This window comes from Strigops habroptila, chromosome 4, assembly GCF_004027225.2.
Source record: "Strigops habroptila isolate Jane chromosome 4, bStrHab1.2.pri, whole genome shotgun sequence".
NCBI lineage: Eukaryota > Metazoa > Chordata > Aves > Psittaciformes > Psittacidae > Strigops > Strigops habroptila.
In genome coordinates, this window is record NC_046358.1 from 51,917,097 (window position 1) to 51,937,164 (window position 20,068).

The following is a 20,068-nucleotide window of genomic DNA, read 5'->3' on the forward strand; positions in this document are numbered from 1 at the left end:
ATAGTGGGAAATGAGGCTGGAGTTTCCGACACAGACACTGTCAGCCCAGTTTTCCTGCCAAGGCCTTTCTAAAGCCTCTTCAGGCTCACGCAGGCACCTCTCCATCCTTAGCTTGTATTATATGACCCTGAAGTGAAAGCAGGAGAAATGTTTTATTTCAGTGAGTCCATCTGCTTTCTTTCTTCTCCTGTTCTGGCTATGGAGGAGGGATGCCGCAGTACCTGTTGTTTGCCTGGCCATTGCCAGGATCACTCATTCCCTTCCCTTCCGGATGGGACTTACCTGCACCCACTCCAGCAATGCGTGACAACAGCCAAGCACCCTGAAGGGAGCCATGCAGGTGCTTCACCACCCACCACTTATTTGATTGCTGTATCGGTGCCGCTCGGCTCTCAGCACCACCAAAACCCATCATCATCATCATCAGACGCTGCTGGGAAACGGGCAAGGGAAGAAGAAAACTGGGTGGTTGACCCTGGCACACCCTGCGCCAGTCCCCTGGGCAGAGGTCTCCCTGGCACTGAGATTTTGGCTCCCTCTGAGCCATTTCTTTGCCACACTCCCAGCCCGCAGCTCAGCCTCTCCCGTGGCTGATATTGATAAAAGAAGCTGCTTGACCCTTATCTTTGGTGACTCATGGCTGCTCCTGCTTCACTTGCGGTCAAGGGCCGGTTGCCTCCTCCATGAGAAAGCTCCGAAGTGTTGACCAGGGGCAGGAGGAGCACAACCACACCTGCACCCAGAAATCCCCTTTAGCCACAGTCATTCTAACACTTACCACCCTGACGTGCCTCGCTTGCTGCCTCTGTTGCTCCTGTCACAGTGTAAAGCAAAGGCTGTAGTGGTAGTGTCGCAGGACAGTTTGCTTTACCCTGCTCAGAACCGAATGGTGATTGTGTTGGCATGATTACTAATTAAAAATGAAGATCCTCTATTATTTATAACAAAAGTAATTGCCAGGTGACCAAGGTGTTGGGTAGCCCAAGTCACTGTATCTTTCCCAATCGCCAAAAGGCATCTCTGGGTGTCCACACTCCCCCCAGTTCAGGAATGGGAACACCCGAACACACCACCCAGCTGTGTGGCGCTGGGGACTTTGGTTGTTTTCCAGCAGAGGGAAGGGACATTCCCCAGACTGGGATGGGATGCTCAGGAGCACCACAGCCCCATGGGCGGTGTGGGGTGTTATGTTGCCACGGAGGAGAAAGACCCTCCCAGTGATTCACTGCCTGCACCACCACCACAGTGGGTGGCGGGGTGAGATATTATATTTCACCCAAGGTTTCTCACAGCCATGTGTTCTCCCAAAAGCCATTTATTTCTGCGCACACACAGGCTGCAGATGTGCAGAGACCAGCACTCTCACACGCGGTAGCAAGGCAGGAGCCCGGGACACCCTTACCTACCCTTGGCTACACCAGCATGCTGGTGGTGATGAGGATGAAGAAGGGGCTGCCCTCAGAGAAGAGCAGATGCTCAGCACTGCTGACACACAGCATCCTGCCTGAAATGCAGGAGAATGGTTTTATTTCCATTCCCCACAAGAAGTTGCTGCAAGTCATCCTGAATTGTGATTTTACATCCAACAGCAATGAGAGGAGAAGAGGGAAAAAGATCTTAACCTTGTGAGAAAGCTGGGGACTGGGATGGGGACACAGCTGTCCCGGCAGGAGCAGGACTGCATTTTTCTGGGAGATCAACAGGTTGTGGGTCACTGCAAAAGAGTTCCCTCTGCAAAGCCAGGCTGTGACCAACGATTGCTGCTGGTATTGAAGTTGATCAGCTTTTGTTGAGCATCTGGGACCCCAGGGCAAAGGGGGCAGGAAGGCAGGGAGGAGATATCTGTTTGTGTGGGGTTGACAGGGAGCCTGGAGCAGGATCCCAGCCCCAGCTTTCAAAGGGAGAAGGCTGCTGGCTCGGCACTGGCTGATGGACCCGTCCCAGCTCTTGCATGTTGCTCCCATGCGCATTTAAAAAGGCAGGTTTCACTTCCCTTTGGTGAAAGGCAACCTTGTTCTTCCATGTGGCTGCCGGGGTGACTCAGTCTGCCCACACAGCAGCCTGCCATCCACATCCAGCCCCAGGTATATTTGCCAAGCAGGTGAATCAATCATTGCACAGAAAAACCTTGGACCTTGCCTTCTTTCCCTTTTTTTCCCCCTTCCCCTCCCTGGAGCCGCACTGCCTCGAGTGGCACTTGACCAGGTGGCAGCTCTGGCTCCCTGCCTGCTCTGTGGGGCAGTGAAGCATTGGCCACCAGCCGGGCAGCTCAGTGGTCCCGGGGCCGCCTGTCCCTGCACGTCAAGGGCAAGCGCAGCAGTGCTGGCCAGGGATGGAGGAAACGCCGCGGGCACAGCGCAGCCGCAAAGCCGCCGGGTGCTTTTCTTAATAATTCTTATATCTCTGGCAGGAGGAAGTTGTAAAGTTATTACGTTTCACTGAAACACGAGGAGGAAGAACATCCCAGCACAGAGGACCAAGTTAAGGCCAAATCTCTGGCCTCCTGGCTGCCAGAGAGAGCAATAAAACATAGAGGCATTGTGGGACTAAGCTGGCAGTTCAGCCCCTGCAATTATCACCATTTCCCAAGGGAGATTTCTACCACATGCCTCCGTTTTTCCCTCCCTGGTCACGTGTTAGGCCAGACGGGCAACATGGTGCCTACAGGAAAAGTGCACATGTGGGCTGGGTGTGTTAGTCCCACCTTGGTGCTCACTGTGAGCATGTTTCTATCAGAGGACAGCTGCCCATTGCTTGCCATTAATTAGAATAGAACAGAACAGAATAGATTAAAAATGACTTTTTGAGCTCCTGACTGTGGTTCCACTTTAGCTTTCAAACATCTCTCCCACTCCAGCAGCTCCTCCTCCTGCCAACAACCACCCAGTACTTTATCCAGGAGGCATTTCTGGCTGGTGCTGTGTGTGGGGAGGGCTTGGTTTGGCATCGGAGGCCTTTTTGGGGTTGGGGTTTTTTAAGCTGTTCTCTGCCCCTTTGATGTGCTGGCTCCAACACCAAAAAAGCTGATTGTATCTTGCCTGGGGGTGCTGGGGCGGGATCCGAAAGTGCCAGCAGCATGGCTGGGAGGCAGACGGCTTCAATCTACTCTCATCAGGCACTCCAGAGCACCCCTCAAAGCCCTGCCAGCCCAGCGGGATGATGGGGGAGCCTACCCCCAAACCCTACTGCACGCCATGACCAGGGATCTCCTGTGGTGCCACCAACACACTTGAAGGGGGCTGTTCCCCACCTCCCATGCACCACCACCCCTTTTAATTAAAACTTGAAATCATGTAATTGCCTCTTCATTAAAGCCAATTAAAGCCCGGCTGACAAGGGAGGAGGCGGCACATTTTGCAACTTGCCACGGAGATGAGAAAGCGCACACCGCAATTACGGTGTCTGTTTGCTTTGCCTTCACCCAACATCTTCATCAGGGCTGGCTTTGAAATCGGACCCGGGTGAAACGGCGCTGGCAGGTTCCTTGCACCCAAGCAAGCCCCGTGTACTGATCAGGCTGGGTGCTGGAGAGGCTGCCACATGCCGCAGTGGGAAAGGGAGGCCAGGCTGCCTCCTCTTCCTCCTCCTCCTCCTGTCCTGCACCTGCAGGTAGGGCCAAGTAAAGAGGAGAGATGGTCAGGGGTGGAAAACAAGCCTGGGGGAGCAGTGCTCCCCATGCCCAGCTGAGGAGCCCCCGCACCAGGGGCTCACTGGGCTGGAGCTAGGATGGCTACTGCAGCTCTGCCTTTTGGTCTCTCTCTCTCAGGGAAGCTTCAAAGCTGGTGGTTGCTCTTTGCTGGGGCCAGGAGCACCCACATGTGCGGTCCCCAACCCTGCTTGGTTCTGGTAACCACACTGACCTCACCCTGCAAGGTGGGGGGGCACATTCAGAGTGCTGTCCCCAGCCATAGCAGTAAGGAGTTGTCAAGGGGTTCAGTCCCAAATCAACCAGGGCATTTGCAGCCCCTTTGGCCTTACTCACTGTGGGAAAGGGACTGAAATTCCTGGTCCCCAGAAGGCACAGGATGAAGCTGGGGATGGCAGGAGGGAAGGCTCCATCCCCTCTTCTTGGCCAGGAGATCCCGACACAAGCCAAGCCATCTCCATGACCGCAGGAGCTTCCAGCCAAAGAAGCCCTACCAAGTCCTCAAGCACAGAGCCGAATACACGTGCAGTGCTGCAGTGTTCCTGCTTGAGATGCTGGCTCAGTGATTTACCCTCTTGCTGCTCGGCTTTGAAATGCCTGAGCAATCAATCATCAGCCCTAGTGAACGCTTTGTTGCACACACTGCATTTGCCTACGTTTTGACCTGAACTGTGCTTATTAACCTTTTTTTCTTTTCTTTTTTATTTTTTTGGGAATAATAAGAGTCCAGTGTTCTTTGTAGGCGATCTCTGCCTTCAAAGATCTCCCTTTTGATCTTTTCATAGTCTAAGCAACAATTCATCCTATATAAATCTCAGATTGAAAGTACATAATTTGTTTTTCCTTGCTTTTTTGAAGCGGTAGGAGATGAAACGGCTTAGGGGAATGTCAGCAGCAGTTATATCTTAATTGGTTTTTCTCTGCATCAAAACGCCTTGAACTATTCACTTGTGTGCAGGAGCTCTACGTGACCTTTATGGCAAGTGCTTTAACTCCCCTAACAAGTTATATGCCGTTGCAAACTTCAGGAGCTTGCTTTGGTATTGGCTCCAATAACAATTTTGTACCCAGCCCTCCTTGTCTTGTGCTCTTTCTGTCCAGGCAAATTAGAGAGTTTGAAATGTGCCTTAAGTCAGGAGCGTGAAAAGAAAGAAGGAAGACTAGATAATTGGGTGAAAAAAAAAAAATATTAAAAACGGGAAAAAGTCCCAAACCCCTCATATGACTTTACCACTGTTGGGCAAGTAGGTATTAATGCTAGAACACTGAGTCAAGTTCCTCCTTTACCAGTAAAAGGTGGATGAACATGGACTCAACAACCGCCAAAGTGAATCTGCTTTGTGAAAAGATCAGTGTTAACAGCTCACAAGGAATATTTGCACAGTGCCAAGACTTCCATCAGTGATAACCTAGTGATCCCTCTTTTCCAGCATCATCCCATGCTGTTTGGTTTCTGCCCCAAGCAGTAGAAAATTATTATATTCCCCCTCTTTAGGGTCATGTTGCCTAATTAGTACATTCCTCTCCCTACTATTTCCCTTCAGCCCTTTTCTTAAGCTAGGATGGGTCTGCTATGGGTTATGTTTACCTTGCAGATATGGGGGCAAGCAGTGAGAGGCCACTGCATTGCTGAAAATGGCTCTTCAGTAAAGGGAAATTTTGCTAGAAGGGGTTTTTGGCAGCACAGGACTGTTACCAGGAAGGTTTGTACAAGCCGGGAAGCTGCGCAGAGCTACACTGGCAATTGGAGCAGACTCTCACTGGGTTGTATTAACCTGGTTTGGCATTCCCACAAGGTGTCCGAATTCCCACGGTAAAAACTGGAGGGAAGGCAGCTTGTGCAAGAAGAGTGCGCTGCTGGGTGGAGCGTGCATTTTTGCTTGTGTAATGGCGAGGTGAACAAGCAGAGAGGGAAGCCGGTCTGGAAACAAAGGCTGGCACTTGGCGAGCAGCTCAGCTTCATTCACATGATGCTTCATTAACAGTGCACAGGCTTGGATTTTTATTGTTTCCATTTTTTCTCTCTTTTTTTTCTTGGATGCTGGTCAAACCGGAGTGACTTACAGTGTTTATTGTTTGGGCTTCCTGGCCCACAAGAGGCTGGAGGTATTTAGGACAGCAATATGAGCATATGGAAAAAAATAGCTCTGCCTGCTATTAGTGTGATGGCTATAAATTGTTTGGGAAAGGGAGGATGAAGGTTCTTCCATTCGCAGGCTACAGTGATAGGGCTGTTTGCATAATGATTATAGTGAAAAACATGGGCAACAAAGGTAAAAAGCGTGAGGACTTCAGCTTCAGGGGAGGATTCCTGAGCAGATACTATATTGACACTAAATCAATGTCTCCCAGACTTCATTTGGGAAATAATACTGGTATTTATCCATGAGAAGAGGCAGAGGATAAAGAAGCATGAATGCAGCACTTTTAATTTTTTTAATACTTCGCCATTTACAACGATCTATGAAGAGGTGATTTGCAGGGGCCTGGAGTAAACTTCATGGTTTTTCCAAAAGTCATACCTTGGTGGACAAAAAATGCCATGGGACCAGGCAAAGCTTAGCGATGGCAACGCTTTGGGGCACATAATACATGCTCCATCAGCAGGGGAAGCAAGTCCCCCACCTAGCTGCATAATCCACTACTTGTCCTTACAGCCTCAACTAGAAAGGATGTTTCTTCCACTTCTGGCTGAGCTGTGATTGTTTCCAAAAAGGCTCAAGCTAAGATGCTTCAGAAGTTGCAAATTTCAAGCCAAGTTCATAAGGTTATGATGTGCTACCTCAGTGTAATGTCAGGCAGCCGGAGCATGTCTCACATCTTAAACTCACCTCCCGAATCGCCGAGCTCGCAAGGAGTGAGTGATTTCCTCATGCCATAACTAGTCTGACCTCTTCTTAGGCACTCCTCTCCAGCAGCGTGGGCCTCCTCCGGACTGCACTGTGCTGAGCTGGCTTCCTCTGTGAGACCTCATTTGCTTGAGGAACTGCCATCAAGGCAGCATTTAACCAAGGATGAATTTATTACAGGTCTCCTTTATTTTAAAACAGGAAAAGCCTGTTTAATAAGGAGAGTGGAAACACGCAGAGACCATTTTAATTTTTCCAGTTACCACAAATCCTAACTAGATAGCAAACCTCAGATAACTGAACATGCTGAAATTGGACCGAAAGCTCTCAGTTATCCCAAAACCAAGTTCCCAGGAAGGTACCCTAACGCTGTGCAAGACATCTGAGGAACCACACACTGTCCCCAATTTTCAGCTGAAAGCAGAAATTTGCTATTCATTTCTGTATCAGATAGGGCAGCAGGAGCAGTACCTCCAAGGCTTTCTTCCTAGACAACCAAGGCACTGAGAAGCTATTAATCACACTGCAGCCCAAGCAGGCGACATGCCAAATTAATCTTGCTTGGAGCACCTCCAGCTGCTTCAGCTTTCAGGCCCAGAAATGGAGCTTCCCCCCCCCACCCCCAGAGGAGACACTACTGACATGAAGACTGCATCAAAAGAGCATGTTCCCACAGACTGAACTTCACAGGTCTTTCTTTATCGGGTTGCTGTGATGGTAATCAGGCATGTGTGCAAGCAGACTCACTTTTTCAGGATCACCTCACCATTTTTAAAACTTCCCACCTTCATATTGCACAGGGCTTCCAATTTATTTGTCTTGAGGCAGAGTCTTCAGAAAACACCAATACTGATTCTTTTTTAATTCTCTTTTCCAACAGTTAATGACTCCCATGTCTTTTTGTACACCCACACTCCCTGTATTTACCATCCAGCCTTGATTTGTCCAGCTGTGACATCCTGACAACAACCCACCTGTTCTTCATACTCTTTTCTGCTAAAGGAACAAGCTGAGCTGTTCAAATACCTGCTAGTTACTTTTCCTGTAGACAAAGTCTATAAATAATTACCTGAAAAGAGAATTCTATGAAAGGCTCATCTTTGCCATTATCAGCTAGATCTGTAATGGCAAGAGTGCGGCTGTTTTGACAAGATCTGTTTCCCATCAGGCTGTGTCAACTGGTGTTAACTCTGCCCTAACAAATCCCAGCTCAGAGCTTGCGCTGCTTCCAAAGACTAACATCTCGCCAGGCAGCTTTGTTACCCACCCATCTCATTTGTGCTCCCTGAATGCTGGCACATTTGCTCTCTGTGTTCTGGAATTTCCCGTTTTCTCAAAATTAAAGTTAAGCCTTTTGGGATTCATGCACATAAATTACTTCAGTGTGTGAGTTTGCAGATGTTTATCTCCAGGTAGCAGCAACCCTCTTTAACCATGTAGTGGAAAGTATTCTTTAGTATGGAGGAACTATAATTCCTTCTGATCTAAAAAGAAAAAAGGCCGGTCAGATACCTCTATTTGATGTGCCTGGCATCACTGGCACTGTTACTAACCAGTTTGCACATGAGCAAACTCCATTCATTATCCCTTCCCTTGTCAGACATGCCTTTAAGCTGTCCTCTGTGCCTGCCACAGCACACTATAGTCTAGTGACTGGTTACAGAAACTTTTTTTAAATATACAAATCCAGAACAATTCCTGCCTTCTTTTCCCTTCCCTCATTCCTACCTTAACACTATGGCACCTGACCAGCAGCACTATGCATTTTCTGACTGCAAGGTATTGATACAAGGATATCTTGATATGCCATAAACTGGCTTACACCACCCAGCACCTCATTTAAGCCATGACCAAATTGCAGAGTTCACTTGGAATCTTTAATAGTGACATGACCCTCAAAAAATCCCAAATCCTACAAAACATTCCAGGCCGTTTACTTACAAATTGAGCAAGTTTATCTGATTTACACCAAAGAACTCCACAATGCAGTATTTACAAGGGCTCCTTTTCTTAGGCTTTTGACAACCAAGAGAAGTAGCAGGATGTTCGGACAAAAGCTGTGTGAGGCCAAGCAGCTGGCACAGCCCTTGTTGAACACTGCACTGTTCACTACCAAAATCAAAGGGATGTTCATTTAACCTAGGAAGTATTATGGACCAGACAGGCACCAACAGTCATATTTCACAACTTTAATAGAATATTCTATCTATTCTGTACAAATTGAAAACACTGTATTAAGTTACAAATGTGTAAGGTAAGGCTGGAGCACTCTACATGCCTGGTCACAGTGTTGATACAGCTGCTATTCAACTGCTGCCAGAGGTTGGCAACAGATGCTGAAACTAGAAACGTGTACCTGAAGTGCCACACAACAACAAAAGGTAGTTCTGAAGACTTCAGAGCTTTAAAGAAAACAAACTGTGGAATGGAATAATTTCAGTGTTGCAAGTAAGACACCAAGACTTCAGATTTATTGAACTGAAATTTGATAAATTTCCGTGTTCATAGTGAAAGGTCCTTCCATGCTGGACACTAAGCAACAAGACTACTGGAAATTTTCTTTGGCTGCAACCCACTTCCATCAACAGCAACAGTTTGGCCTTTGCATTCTGATCTTCATCCAGAAGAGTTGTCATTTTGATGCAAGTTCATTTCTTCTGTCTAGACTACTACAATGAGACCAATTAAAATTATTTGTTTTACAAGTACCCATATTGTATGCAAAAGATGAAGATTTTCAAGTATATTAAAAACTATTAAAAAGCACTAATTCTGTCAAAGTACTTACAAACATGAATAAATAAATAGTAAGATGAACAACTAAGTCTCAAATATGACACCCCCTTCAATGAAGTAAAGTTACTTCAATTCAATTGGTTTTACTGAGATAATAAATATGACATTTAAAGCTGCTCAAGCACTAGTTCAATTTGTAGGTTGCAAGTAACATTAAAAAAGTGGGGAGGGAACTAGCAAAAAAGTCATATTGCTCTATCTGTTTCAGCTACCAGACATGTAATCCATTTACTTTAGCTTCTCAGTATGTTGCTACTCTGCAATTTTCAATGTTTGACAAGAAAATGGATAATCCTCACTTGGTAAACTGGACTATTCCCCTATGCATAGGGCAAAAGGCTCTAAAGGCCTATTGACATACGTAGCTACAGTGTACCAACGGCTGTAGAGTGTGCTTTATTTAAACCTCTTATTTCCCAAATGCATTGAAGTTGCCACTGTACATGTTAAGCAATAAAGAAAAGTTAGTGAAAATCATGCATTTTAAAACAAATTAATTTTAAGCATTGTTATTAAGATTGTGCTGCAGCGATGGAATATCCTGAACTGCAGGCCAGGTATCCAAATATTTGTTACGAGTTGTTCAAATATCACTTCCAAGTGGTATTTCCTTATTACTGTTGTTTGCATTCAGCAGGTTGGCTGGAATCTTTCTGTATAAAGGGAAAAAGAAGACAAGACAGTTAAAAATCAAGACGGCATACAAGAAAACACTTCAACAAATAAAAGAAATTGGCTACGTAGTTTTGAATTAGCTAGAGATTCCATTAGCATGTCCAAAAACAGCTACATGTAAACTCAAGCTACACCATAGAGGTCTGAAGAGCAGTCACCATGTATACTGGATTTCCCCTCGCCCCCAACTGCTTGGCACCCCATAATATTTTTAATCTATGTTTGCATTCTTTATGCTCCACCCAGCAGGCCAAGGTTCGACAAACAAGAAAGCAAACCACCTTCTTCTACTCCCCCCAGTCAGAGGGTCAGTTTGACTTTCAGTTCCTATTAAACAGTTCATCAATAAATTGCCATCTCCTCACCAACTCCAAGGAGGGAGGAAGGCAGGGAGGATGGCTGCTTATTCTGCAGCACATTTGATTCCCGCCCCCCCATAGAAGCCTTGCCCTTTAAGCTAAGGTGATAAAAATGTAATTAGTGTGTTGCTTTCTTCACAGTTCTGCATCACCAGCAGGTAACTATTCAAAAATGTAACACTGGGCAAGAAGTCCACATGTTAATCTGAATATGTAAAAGTAGAAACCCCTTCATTAGGTAGTAAAACAACTTCCCCTTTGGCAAAAGGAAGTGTATTTGGGAAGGAGAACAAGTACTCCAACAGCTAAGAACTCCAGGTTTTACACTGCACTTCTTGCTTTTTTGGTTGTAAAATAGGATTCTTAGAAAGCAGGATAATTTATTCAGTGTATTTCTGGTTTGCTTCTTTTACCATTCTTAATATAGTTTACTGCAAACAGCAGTCACAGAAACCTGCTGAGTTCTAGTAAAGAAAAATACACATATCAAACATGTACCTTGAATGTCACTCACTACGAAATAAAGTGCTTCTTAGTAACTATCCTAAAAAGCTTCATATGTTGTAAAAGAAGTAAACATGCAAGAGTTCATTAAATGTAAAGTAGCAAAGAGCTAAGACAACTTAAGCTTTTTGCCTGCAGCGAGGAAGAACAGGTGCAACCGACATTCCTTATCATAAGTTCTGCCCTCGATACTCCTCACTAAACCCAGGCTATTTTTCTTTTCTTCACCTAAACTGCTTTAAGGTTACAGTGGTCGCTCTTATCCCCACTGGAAGTCTGGTTTAAAGCCAAACACTGTCTCTTCTGCACAGATATGCCAAAGGCCTTTCAGACTTCTTCCTTGTGGTTCTCCCCCAGCACATCTGGCTAACTTCAACTTTGTACTCTCTCATCTGCCTGGGGTTCCACATAACACTGATGTGAATTAATTGTCTCTGATCTGAGACTAAATACAGCACAAATTCCCTCTTAAGAAGAGGGATATGTTTACACAGAATGCAATTACAATTCTCTCTCAAAAAAACGAGAGTGTGACTGCCACTGGTAATATGTTGCATGCTATTCTTTTTCACTTAGAGGCAGACAAGGAATGACAACATTTTTATCTAAAAGCTTTCCAAAAGTATCTGGGTTTTTTTGTAACTGCTTTGTATCTGAACATGGCTGCAGAGTAGCGCACAGCATCACTTCCTCTCCCCCATGCTTTCTGGATAAGAGCCATAATCAAGTAACAAACCCATTATTTAGAAAGTACTTAAAAATCTTTCCATCTCCCTTCTTCCTTCCTAGTCACCTGCTATATTTATATCAGACACACTTAGGTTGACTACTGCAACCATTCCAGCCAAATTTTAATGATCAACTAAAACCATTGTTGTATTTTCTGATAAACTTCATTATCTTTTCTTTATACTTGCCTTTATTTCTATAAACATTTAAATCACATTATTGCATATAAATCTTTGTCCTGTAAGAACTGAGTCACTGAGATTACAAAGTTCCTTCTTAAGGACCTTTCAGTTTTTTCTCTCAGACAAAAAATAATACAGTTTAAGCGTTTCTTGGATATGAGTAACTTCTTGGAGAATTCTGAGGGAAATACTGCTAGTTTATGCCATTTTTAGCTTACAGTTGAGGGCATATCTATCTTGACCACATATATGAAAGCAGGCCGTAAAGTAACAAGGCAGTATCTCAGATTCAGATTCCAACATAATCAAATTTCTTCCACCATTTCAATAGCGCAGCATGGCTCCTCTTGCTGACCAAGCCAGCACGTGAGCTCCATATTGCCTTCAGCTGCCCATCAGCCTCATATAAGCACAGGCAGACGAGTACAATTTTTTCCAGTTACTGCTACCCATCAGGTACACACATGTTGAAACTTATCTTTGGCCTCTACTGGCTCCTCTAAGATCAGGGACCAGACCTCAAGCTGTAAGTGTGATTGAGATACTACATCCATACTCCCTCAGACAAGGCTATTAATCTTGAGCCTGCTTTTCCCAAGGTGCCCAGACTCTTGGTGACATGTGATCAGCCAACCACTAGCAATCCATTCACTGACCTTAGGTACACCCTGCACTATTCATCCTCTCTTTCTAGCAAGATTTCCATTCATGCTGTATTTTCCTAAACTAATTTCCCAAGATATCTTGGAAAGGTGGTAAAGTGCCTAGGCCAGGCAATAGAGATCAAACAGAAAGACCTTAACTGGTAAACATAAGGAGGAATTGTATCTTACTTTAAAATAAATTTAGAAGCAAACACATGTACTGAAGCTCTCTACCAGCAACAGAGACAAGAATCCTTGTTGTAAAGGGATTCTCTGTAGTATTCATGAGCAATGACTTAAGGAAAAGAGGCAGGATTTCTTTTTACATCTTTGAAGTTACTTCATAGTATTTACTTATTCTGTGCAAGGAGCTTAAACTACTCTGGGCTTTCATTTCAGTTTGAGACACTGTCCAGTGGAGATACACAAGCTAAATAAGTGAGACTCCCCACCTACTTTTCCTCTTTGGCTATCAAGCATCGATATACAGCTTTTTCTGCCACTTACTTTTATTTACTGCGTTACTTGTTCAGAATTAAAAAAACCCCAACACACTCTTCCTACAACAGACATGAACATTTTTATTCTGGCATCTGATTACTCAGGAGCCCACCACAAGAAACTAAAGCTAATTAGCTTACATACAGACTGCTTGCTCAGACATCAGCTACACTGTATCAGCTGCTCACGGACAGAGGACATGCATCCAAATTAAAGAGAGAATTTCACCTAAAATTTTTGAGGATCATAGGGCTAAAATGGAGAATTATAGCAAGTCTGAAGCAATACTGCTTTCATGACTTTCATGCACACTGCCCACTGTGTCTACCCATCCAATTAACCTGGTATCCCAGAGGATGGGGGCATAAGACCAAAGTAACCATGCCATTCATCTTAGCTATTTTACCCTTTCAAATCAGATTTTTTTCACATAAAGTTACTGCTGAAAGACACACTGGAACTCTATTAATCTCCAATGTTTAAACAGATGAGGCAGGATACATTCCTAGGTGATTCAAAAAGCAACTGAGCCTTTACCTCCTTATCTGGGAAGCTTCCTATCTGCTGAAGTAGCTGTGGAGCACAGGTAGCCCATCAAGATCTAGTCTGACTCCCATACAGAGTTTGCTGCTAACAGTGGGATCAATGCAGGCACTAAAGCTGACATCCTTTTCAGCAAAGACAGAAAGCCTTTCTGTAACTCAAATGTCCTGCCATGAGATGGTCCAGTTAGGGGTTCTAAAGCCAAACCTTACTTTTGTTCATTTTCTAATCCATGTTACTGTATGAGAAAAAGCAAGGATATCAAATACATACTAAGGAAGTAAACTCAGTCTGAACTGCCTCCTCCACAACTGGAAAGAATGTTTCAAAGGTTCTGACTATGAATTTGCTGCTAACAGGCCCTTCTACCACTGTTACTTAAAAGACAGGCCAAGCATCTTGAAGCACATGCAGTCTCTCCCCACAGCAGAGAGATTTACTTCATAATTCTAAACAGCATTCTGTATTATGTCAGCTGCTTTTCAATTCAAGCAGAGCATCAGCAATGTGAAATAAAGGCAGCTAAAGGAACAGGGTGTGCAAACACATAGAAAAATATACTAAACAAAGTACATTTATCTGGTTTTGTAGCATCTTCTGAAGCTACTTAATCTGACTGCTCAGTCTTACAAAGCCACAATTTATTTAAAGCTAAGATCTGGTTCTAACTGAAATAACTCAAATGTACTGAAAACTGACAGGAGTGAGAGGAAGGAAGAAAAGTTAAAGCAGAAAGTGTCAACGTGTAGGAAATGTAGTGCAACAATAAAAGAGGTGGTAATACGGAAATGACTGAAGAGGAGAAACTGGATTTGAAAGGAAAACAGACCAAAGAACAATTAGTTTTTTGTGTACATGAAAAGGAAAACTATTCTAAGTATAAGGGCGGGGTGTGTGTGTGTGGTGTGTGGAGAGAGGGAAAGAGTGAAAGGCAAAGGGAGGTGACGGACAGGGAGAAACAGGACCAGAAAATGGGATGAACAGAAGAAACGGAAAACAGGATTAGGGGTATGAGCCTTAAAAGACAAAACCAGAATTCCAAATTGACTTGAAAAAAAGAAAAAAAACCTGTCAGCCGCTGGCTTCAGTTTAATTGTAAGAAGGGAAGACAGATGTGTAACAGTTTGGAGCAGGATGACATCTAAACTGTTGTGACAAATGGATGTTCTGCTACTGCAGGTGAATTAAGAGTGCAAGTATGTTGAGGCAGGCTATCTGGCTTCTCAAAGTGTATCAGATCAGAAATAACAAACCCCACTACAAAACACAAACCCACCACTCAAATTTGAGTTTAACAAAGACAGAGAAGGACATTACCTATGCAGAGAGGGAATGAGTTGGAAAGATTACAGCTTCTCCTAAGTAACCAAAGTGAAAAAAAGATCACAAGCATAAAATACAGGGCGGGGAGGGGGGAGTATGGAGCCTGTTGCAGGCATTGTTCTTTATGAAACATGGAATGAAAGGTGAAAGATGACAGTATACAATAGAAAGAACTTTTATTTTCTTCTTTTAAATAAAGAGACAGATGAACAAGAGAGAATACCTGTTCAGAATCATGAGTTTTCAGGAAAAGGCCTGTAAGAGTGACTGACTGGCTTTGTCAGGCCTCATAAATAAGAATTATGTTAGAAAAGACACACTAAGCAAACTGATGACTTACAAGAGTTCAAGAAGAGCAAAGGACACATTTAAAAAATAAATTTGCAACTATACTAGAAACAACAAAAAGATGCGACATCAAATCAGAAACAAACAAAATAAAGTCTGACAAGTTTCAGTATGTTTTATTGCGTGTATATAAAACACAGTTTGACTCCTACAAACGCAAAGCAGAAGCTGTGCCAGGAAGGCAGAGAGGTCATTCTGAAAAATCTAATTTAATTATACGACTTAAAAGCATTCCCCTCTATACATATTTGTTTCTAGTTTTTACTAATAAAACCTAAACTCTCAAGTCACCAGACCCCCATTTCTTTTCCCCATACAAAGAAAACACAAACAAATAAAACCAAACCCAAACCAGACGACCCTAGAAAATAAACCACATTGCATGGCTAAAAATGGGACTCTTGGAAGTTAGGTATGAATGGAATTCCACCTTACCTATAAATGTATGAATGATAAACAGACTTAAATTACACCTAAATGGGAAAAAATTGAAAGGAACTGTCAGCATAAATGAAAAGTGAAATGTACAAAATAATACAGGAGGCAACAACCACAACCTTCCAAGATACCTTAAGCTTTTTTTCTACAGAATACCAAATCCCTTAAAAGGATATTTGATACTTAGCACAAACATACTCTGACTGAGAACTAACATTTTGTTTCTCAGCTGTCCCAACATTGCATTTTGATCCTGCAGAGCAGAGTGAGAATACTCATTTCTGTTACTCTAATCCCATTTAATCAATCTTTCCACAAGAAAGGCTTTCTTTAGTATACAGAAAACCAAGCTCAATTCTTGCTATGGTGACAAAAAGCACTGACTAGTGATATGACGACGTATATAAAATTATGTCAGAAGAGTGACATGGTAAGCTGCTGTTAAGACTTTCATCCAAAGATCAAGTAGTTTTGCATGCCTTTCACTTCTTCATCTGTGCCTTTTATAAAAAATTAAAAGATGGTGTTTTAAGAACTAAATGAATGCAAGTCTGTCATCACTGTCCCAGCTTCACTGAACGTAGAGCATTAGCTTTACCATGACTGAAGGACTGAAGAACACTTATCAGAAGGAACACTAACCCTTAAGGCTGAATTCTAAACCAGGTCTCAAAATTTAAAATTCAAAGTTGGCGACTAACTTTTTTTGGTTTCTAGTGATTACAGACATGTGGAGTATAACTTGCAGCCATCAGGACAACCAAAAAGAACAATTTAAGAAAAATAAACACACAAGCTAGTTGAGATTTGTCAGGTCTAATTCTAAGTTGAAGTCCAGCCACAGAATATTTGAATATGACCTTTCTACATAAATAATATGTACTATACAGAGATACCAATAGGAGCTAAAGGCACATAGTTTGGCCATTATCTTTTTCTTGGTGCAGGTTGGAAGATGAAACCCTCATTTTCTCAGTTCAGGGAAACATTTAACTTTTCATTTAAGAGCAATTTTGAGTGCTGAAGAAGATTAAAACATTGCAGTCAGAAGCTAGGGTGGGTTTTGGGTTTTTTTAATAATTTATTAGTTTTTCCACAAACTATTATAACCTTGGTTACACTGCTCACAATTAATCTGCGTTCTGACATAAGCACACAGAAAATTTTTACCTTAGGATCACTCTCTGCATCTTCCTCCTCTTCTCCCTCCTCTTCCCCCTCCAACTCCTATGACAAAATAGAGATAAACTAACAGAAATTAAAACAGGTTAAGAGTGCAACTTTTTGTAATGGAGAAAAAAAAGTAAATTATATTACCACTATATTCCAGAGTGTTTCAGATGTCACCATTAAAACTACTTGGGTTGACTTAAAAGAATTTTACATCTTTAAAATCTTAAAGCAAAATCTTTAAAAGAAGTTTTAAAACATATATTTAAAAGACTGAGGATGGCTTAAGGCAACCTTCTTATGTAAGGTGCTGCAGTTTCCAAGCAATTTTTTAACTTCTACCTGACATTATTTGGAATTTTACAGTTCTGGTAGTAAGTATGTATGTCTAATTTTGTTTTGTTTTTTACCTCCTTCTAAAGAGCTTGTTTGTTTCGATTACTACAGCCAAGTTATGTAATCCTGCACAGGATTTTTGCACTGTTGTACGCACACCTAGCACAGGTGTGTGTACACACCTAAATACAGGAGACAGATTAAGAACACACTTCTATCAAGGCCCAGATTAAAAAATAAAAATAAGAAAGTGTTTAGTCACTCAAGAGCCCAAGGCCAGCAACCTGTATCACAACTTGCAAAGAGATAAAAGAGACTGCATGTTGAAGGCTGCCAGCTTACATCAGACCACCAGCTCGGTAACTTCTGATGTACTTGACTGTGGTGAACTTGACAGTCAGTTGTGTCTTTAACCAATTAGCAAGAACACTACAGTAGAAGCAGTAAAACAAAAATCTAATTATCTGGAAAGGGTATTAGTTCATTTAAGCATGGTATCATTTAGTGGCTTTGTGCAAAGCCTTTCATGGTATAGTGTTTGTATTCAGACAACAATACTGTAAATAGACCAAAGCTACAGGCATATGAGAAATTCCAGCCTAAATTAAGCCTTTTATCCTGAGCAGTTGCATGCTCTTCCTTTTTCACTTTACATTTGGCAAGGCCCAGTCTTCAAGTTTATGACAACTAAAAGCTGACAGCCAAATTCCACTACTGCCTAAGAAACAGGTATTTAAAAATACTAGAAAAATCTGGATTAATGTTCTTGCGGAAAGTACAAAACAGTCATAGTTTTTGTAAGTCATGAACTCTTTTGGAAAGTAGTATCATACACAAGAGCATCTATGAACAACTATTTTCTGTTCCATATAAGATTACTTATAGAACCGAAACACAGTAGGTAATTAGTTATCTATAAAAGATACAGTACGCATCTCACCTCCTCTTCACCTTCTTCATCTTCTTCAAACTGAAAGACAAATCAAAGGTTCTATTAGCTCTGCTAATATTTGCAAAAAATCTTCTGCAGTAATAGCATATTCAAATAGAGTAACTGAAACTAAGCAGCTTCCAGAAGCAAAGATTAGTAACTCACAGAAAGTTGAACGACTCTTTCCTACTCCTTAGTAACAGGAATCTCTTCAGGTTCTTTGCTATTCTCATGTAATTAATACTACACACTAGTCAGAAAAGAAGGATAGTATTTCTATCTACATGGTAACTAATAAGCAAAATGCTGGTAGCATACATACGTTGTCATCATCCTCTATTGCCTCCCCAGTGAAATAAAGTACAGCACGAGGGACTATCCTTTCACGGAAGAAGTGTCCAATTTCAAAATCTGCTGCTAAAGTAAACTCTGAATCTTCATCCTGTAAAGCAAGACAGTCTGACTTTTCTACTAAAAATGCGATGTGCTACAGAGGAGTAAACGAAGGTATTTCAAAGTTACGGATTTGAGAAACATCACACTGTCATCAACATCAACCTTCAGGTCACGTGTACTTTCAGTATACTTAGCTTCAAAACAATAAAAGAAATATGGCAAGTCTAAATCCACTTTCCTACTTTCTATATACAGGCTACTGGCCTGCCGAAACATCTTCTGTGGAAGAGGCTCCCATAAACTTTGCTGGTTCTGACACCTGATGTTACAGAATCATTCAGAACGCTTCAGATTGATTTTTTTTTTTTTCACAAGTCAGATTCTAGCCACACAATAGTACTGAGCAGCTAGAGAAAATAATAACCACTCCCCAGCAGTGACTATTATAGACGTATTGGATTAGCAAGACGTGTAACAGCAAAACAGCAACACGTTAGAGAAGTCAACAATATCTTTCATTTTAACAAGGCAAAGCTCAGCTTTTGCAAAAGCAAAAATAACAATAAAAACACAAGGAGCTTAAAAGAAGAACCCGAACAGTGTCACCATAGAGATATTCAGCAAAAAAGATATGGCAAAGAGCGATTGTGCAATTTCATAAACGTAAACTTACCAGTGCCTCTCCATCAGCAGACACTGTAAAAAGAAAAGACAGTAAATTTAAGAACAGTTTGTATAATCTACACCACCTCAATATTAAAGATGACAAAACACAGTATAAAGACTCTCATACCAGAAGACACTGGAGTTATAGTCTTCAGAATCTAACTATTTAACCTTTAAGATGATTCCAATTTATTTTAAACCCTCAGAAAATGCACTTGTTTGAGAAGATACCTAGTACTATAACCAGTATGAAAGAGGGTGAGGTTTTTTGTTTAAAAAAACCAAACCAACCAAACAAAAAATTAATAACCCACAGCCAAAACCATATTTTTCTCCTCTACTCAGGTGTCATGTCAGAACCTACTCTGATCCTACTGTGAAAGTTATAACCTGGCTCAGTCTGTTCTCAAGTTGAAAATGCAAGTATCAACTGCTGACAGAAATTCATAGTCTTATATAGCTTACAGCTGTCTTATATAGCTACCTCCAAAGTAGGTTAAGTATTTTTAAAAAAAAACCCCAAAATAAAACCATCATGAGCCAAGCAAATCTCCGTCCCTTTCTGAAAGCAGCAACTACTTGTAACAAAAATAAATGTAATAATAATGAAGTTAAGTTAAAAGGTATTTCTGTACCAAGCAAACTCCAACTTCAGAAATACTTATCACTTGTTTCTTATCCCCGTGTACAAAGGGATTTGCAGTAGCATTTACGAGGGACAGGTAGTGCATAATAGCCCATGACGGAACCAAGAACTGATGTCCGTTTTGTTCAGTACATCTCTGAAGTTCGCAAAGTAAACTGCTTCTTCCATTCATGTTTTGGAAAAGAGTACAATGGGATATGTATCAAGAAGAAATGTTTTTGGAATCCATCTGAATTATTTTAAGTATGTGAGTACACATCTAACATTAGGTAACTAGGAAAATTAGGAGGGTATGTATGGAGCATTAGGAATCACTAATTAATCACGGAAGAAATCACAGGAAGTTCCATCCCTTAACACAGAGGTTTAAATGAAACTGGTATGCT

General features: G+C 42.2%; 1 protein-coding gene across 8 annotated transcripts in view; it reads right to left on the reverse strand.

Annotated features, from left to right (window-relative positions):
- Positions 1-8,669: 8,669 nt before the first annotated feature.
- The window catches only part of NAP1L4 (nucleosome assembly protein 1 like 4), a 29,307-nt gene continuing 17,908 nt past the window's right edge, over positions 8,670-20,068 (reverse strand). For 4 of the 8 annotated variants that reach the window (XM_030485287.1, XM_030485291.1, XM_030485288.1 and 1 more), the window contains 4 exons: positions 19,044-19,066; positions 18,297-18,416; positions 17,984-18,013; positions 15,604-16,764 (listed from right to left, as the gene is read on the reverse strand). In XM_030485287.1, the coding sequence (XP_030341147.1) occupies positions 16,582-16,764; positions 17,984-18,013; positions 18,297-18,416; positions 19,044-19,066 (356 nt within the window). In that variant the 3' untranslated portion in view covers positions 15,604-16,581. Of the gene's footprint in view, positions 9,945-15,534; positions 15,573-15,603; positions 16,786-17,983; positions 18,014-18,296; positions 18,417-19,043; positions 19,067-20,068 lie in introns of those variants that run through there. The other 4 variants (XR_003991325.1, XM_030485292.1, XR_003991326.1 and 1 more) reach the window with 4 other exon arrangements.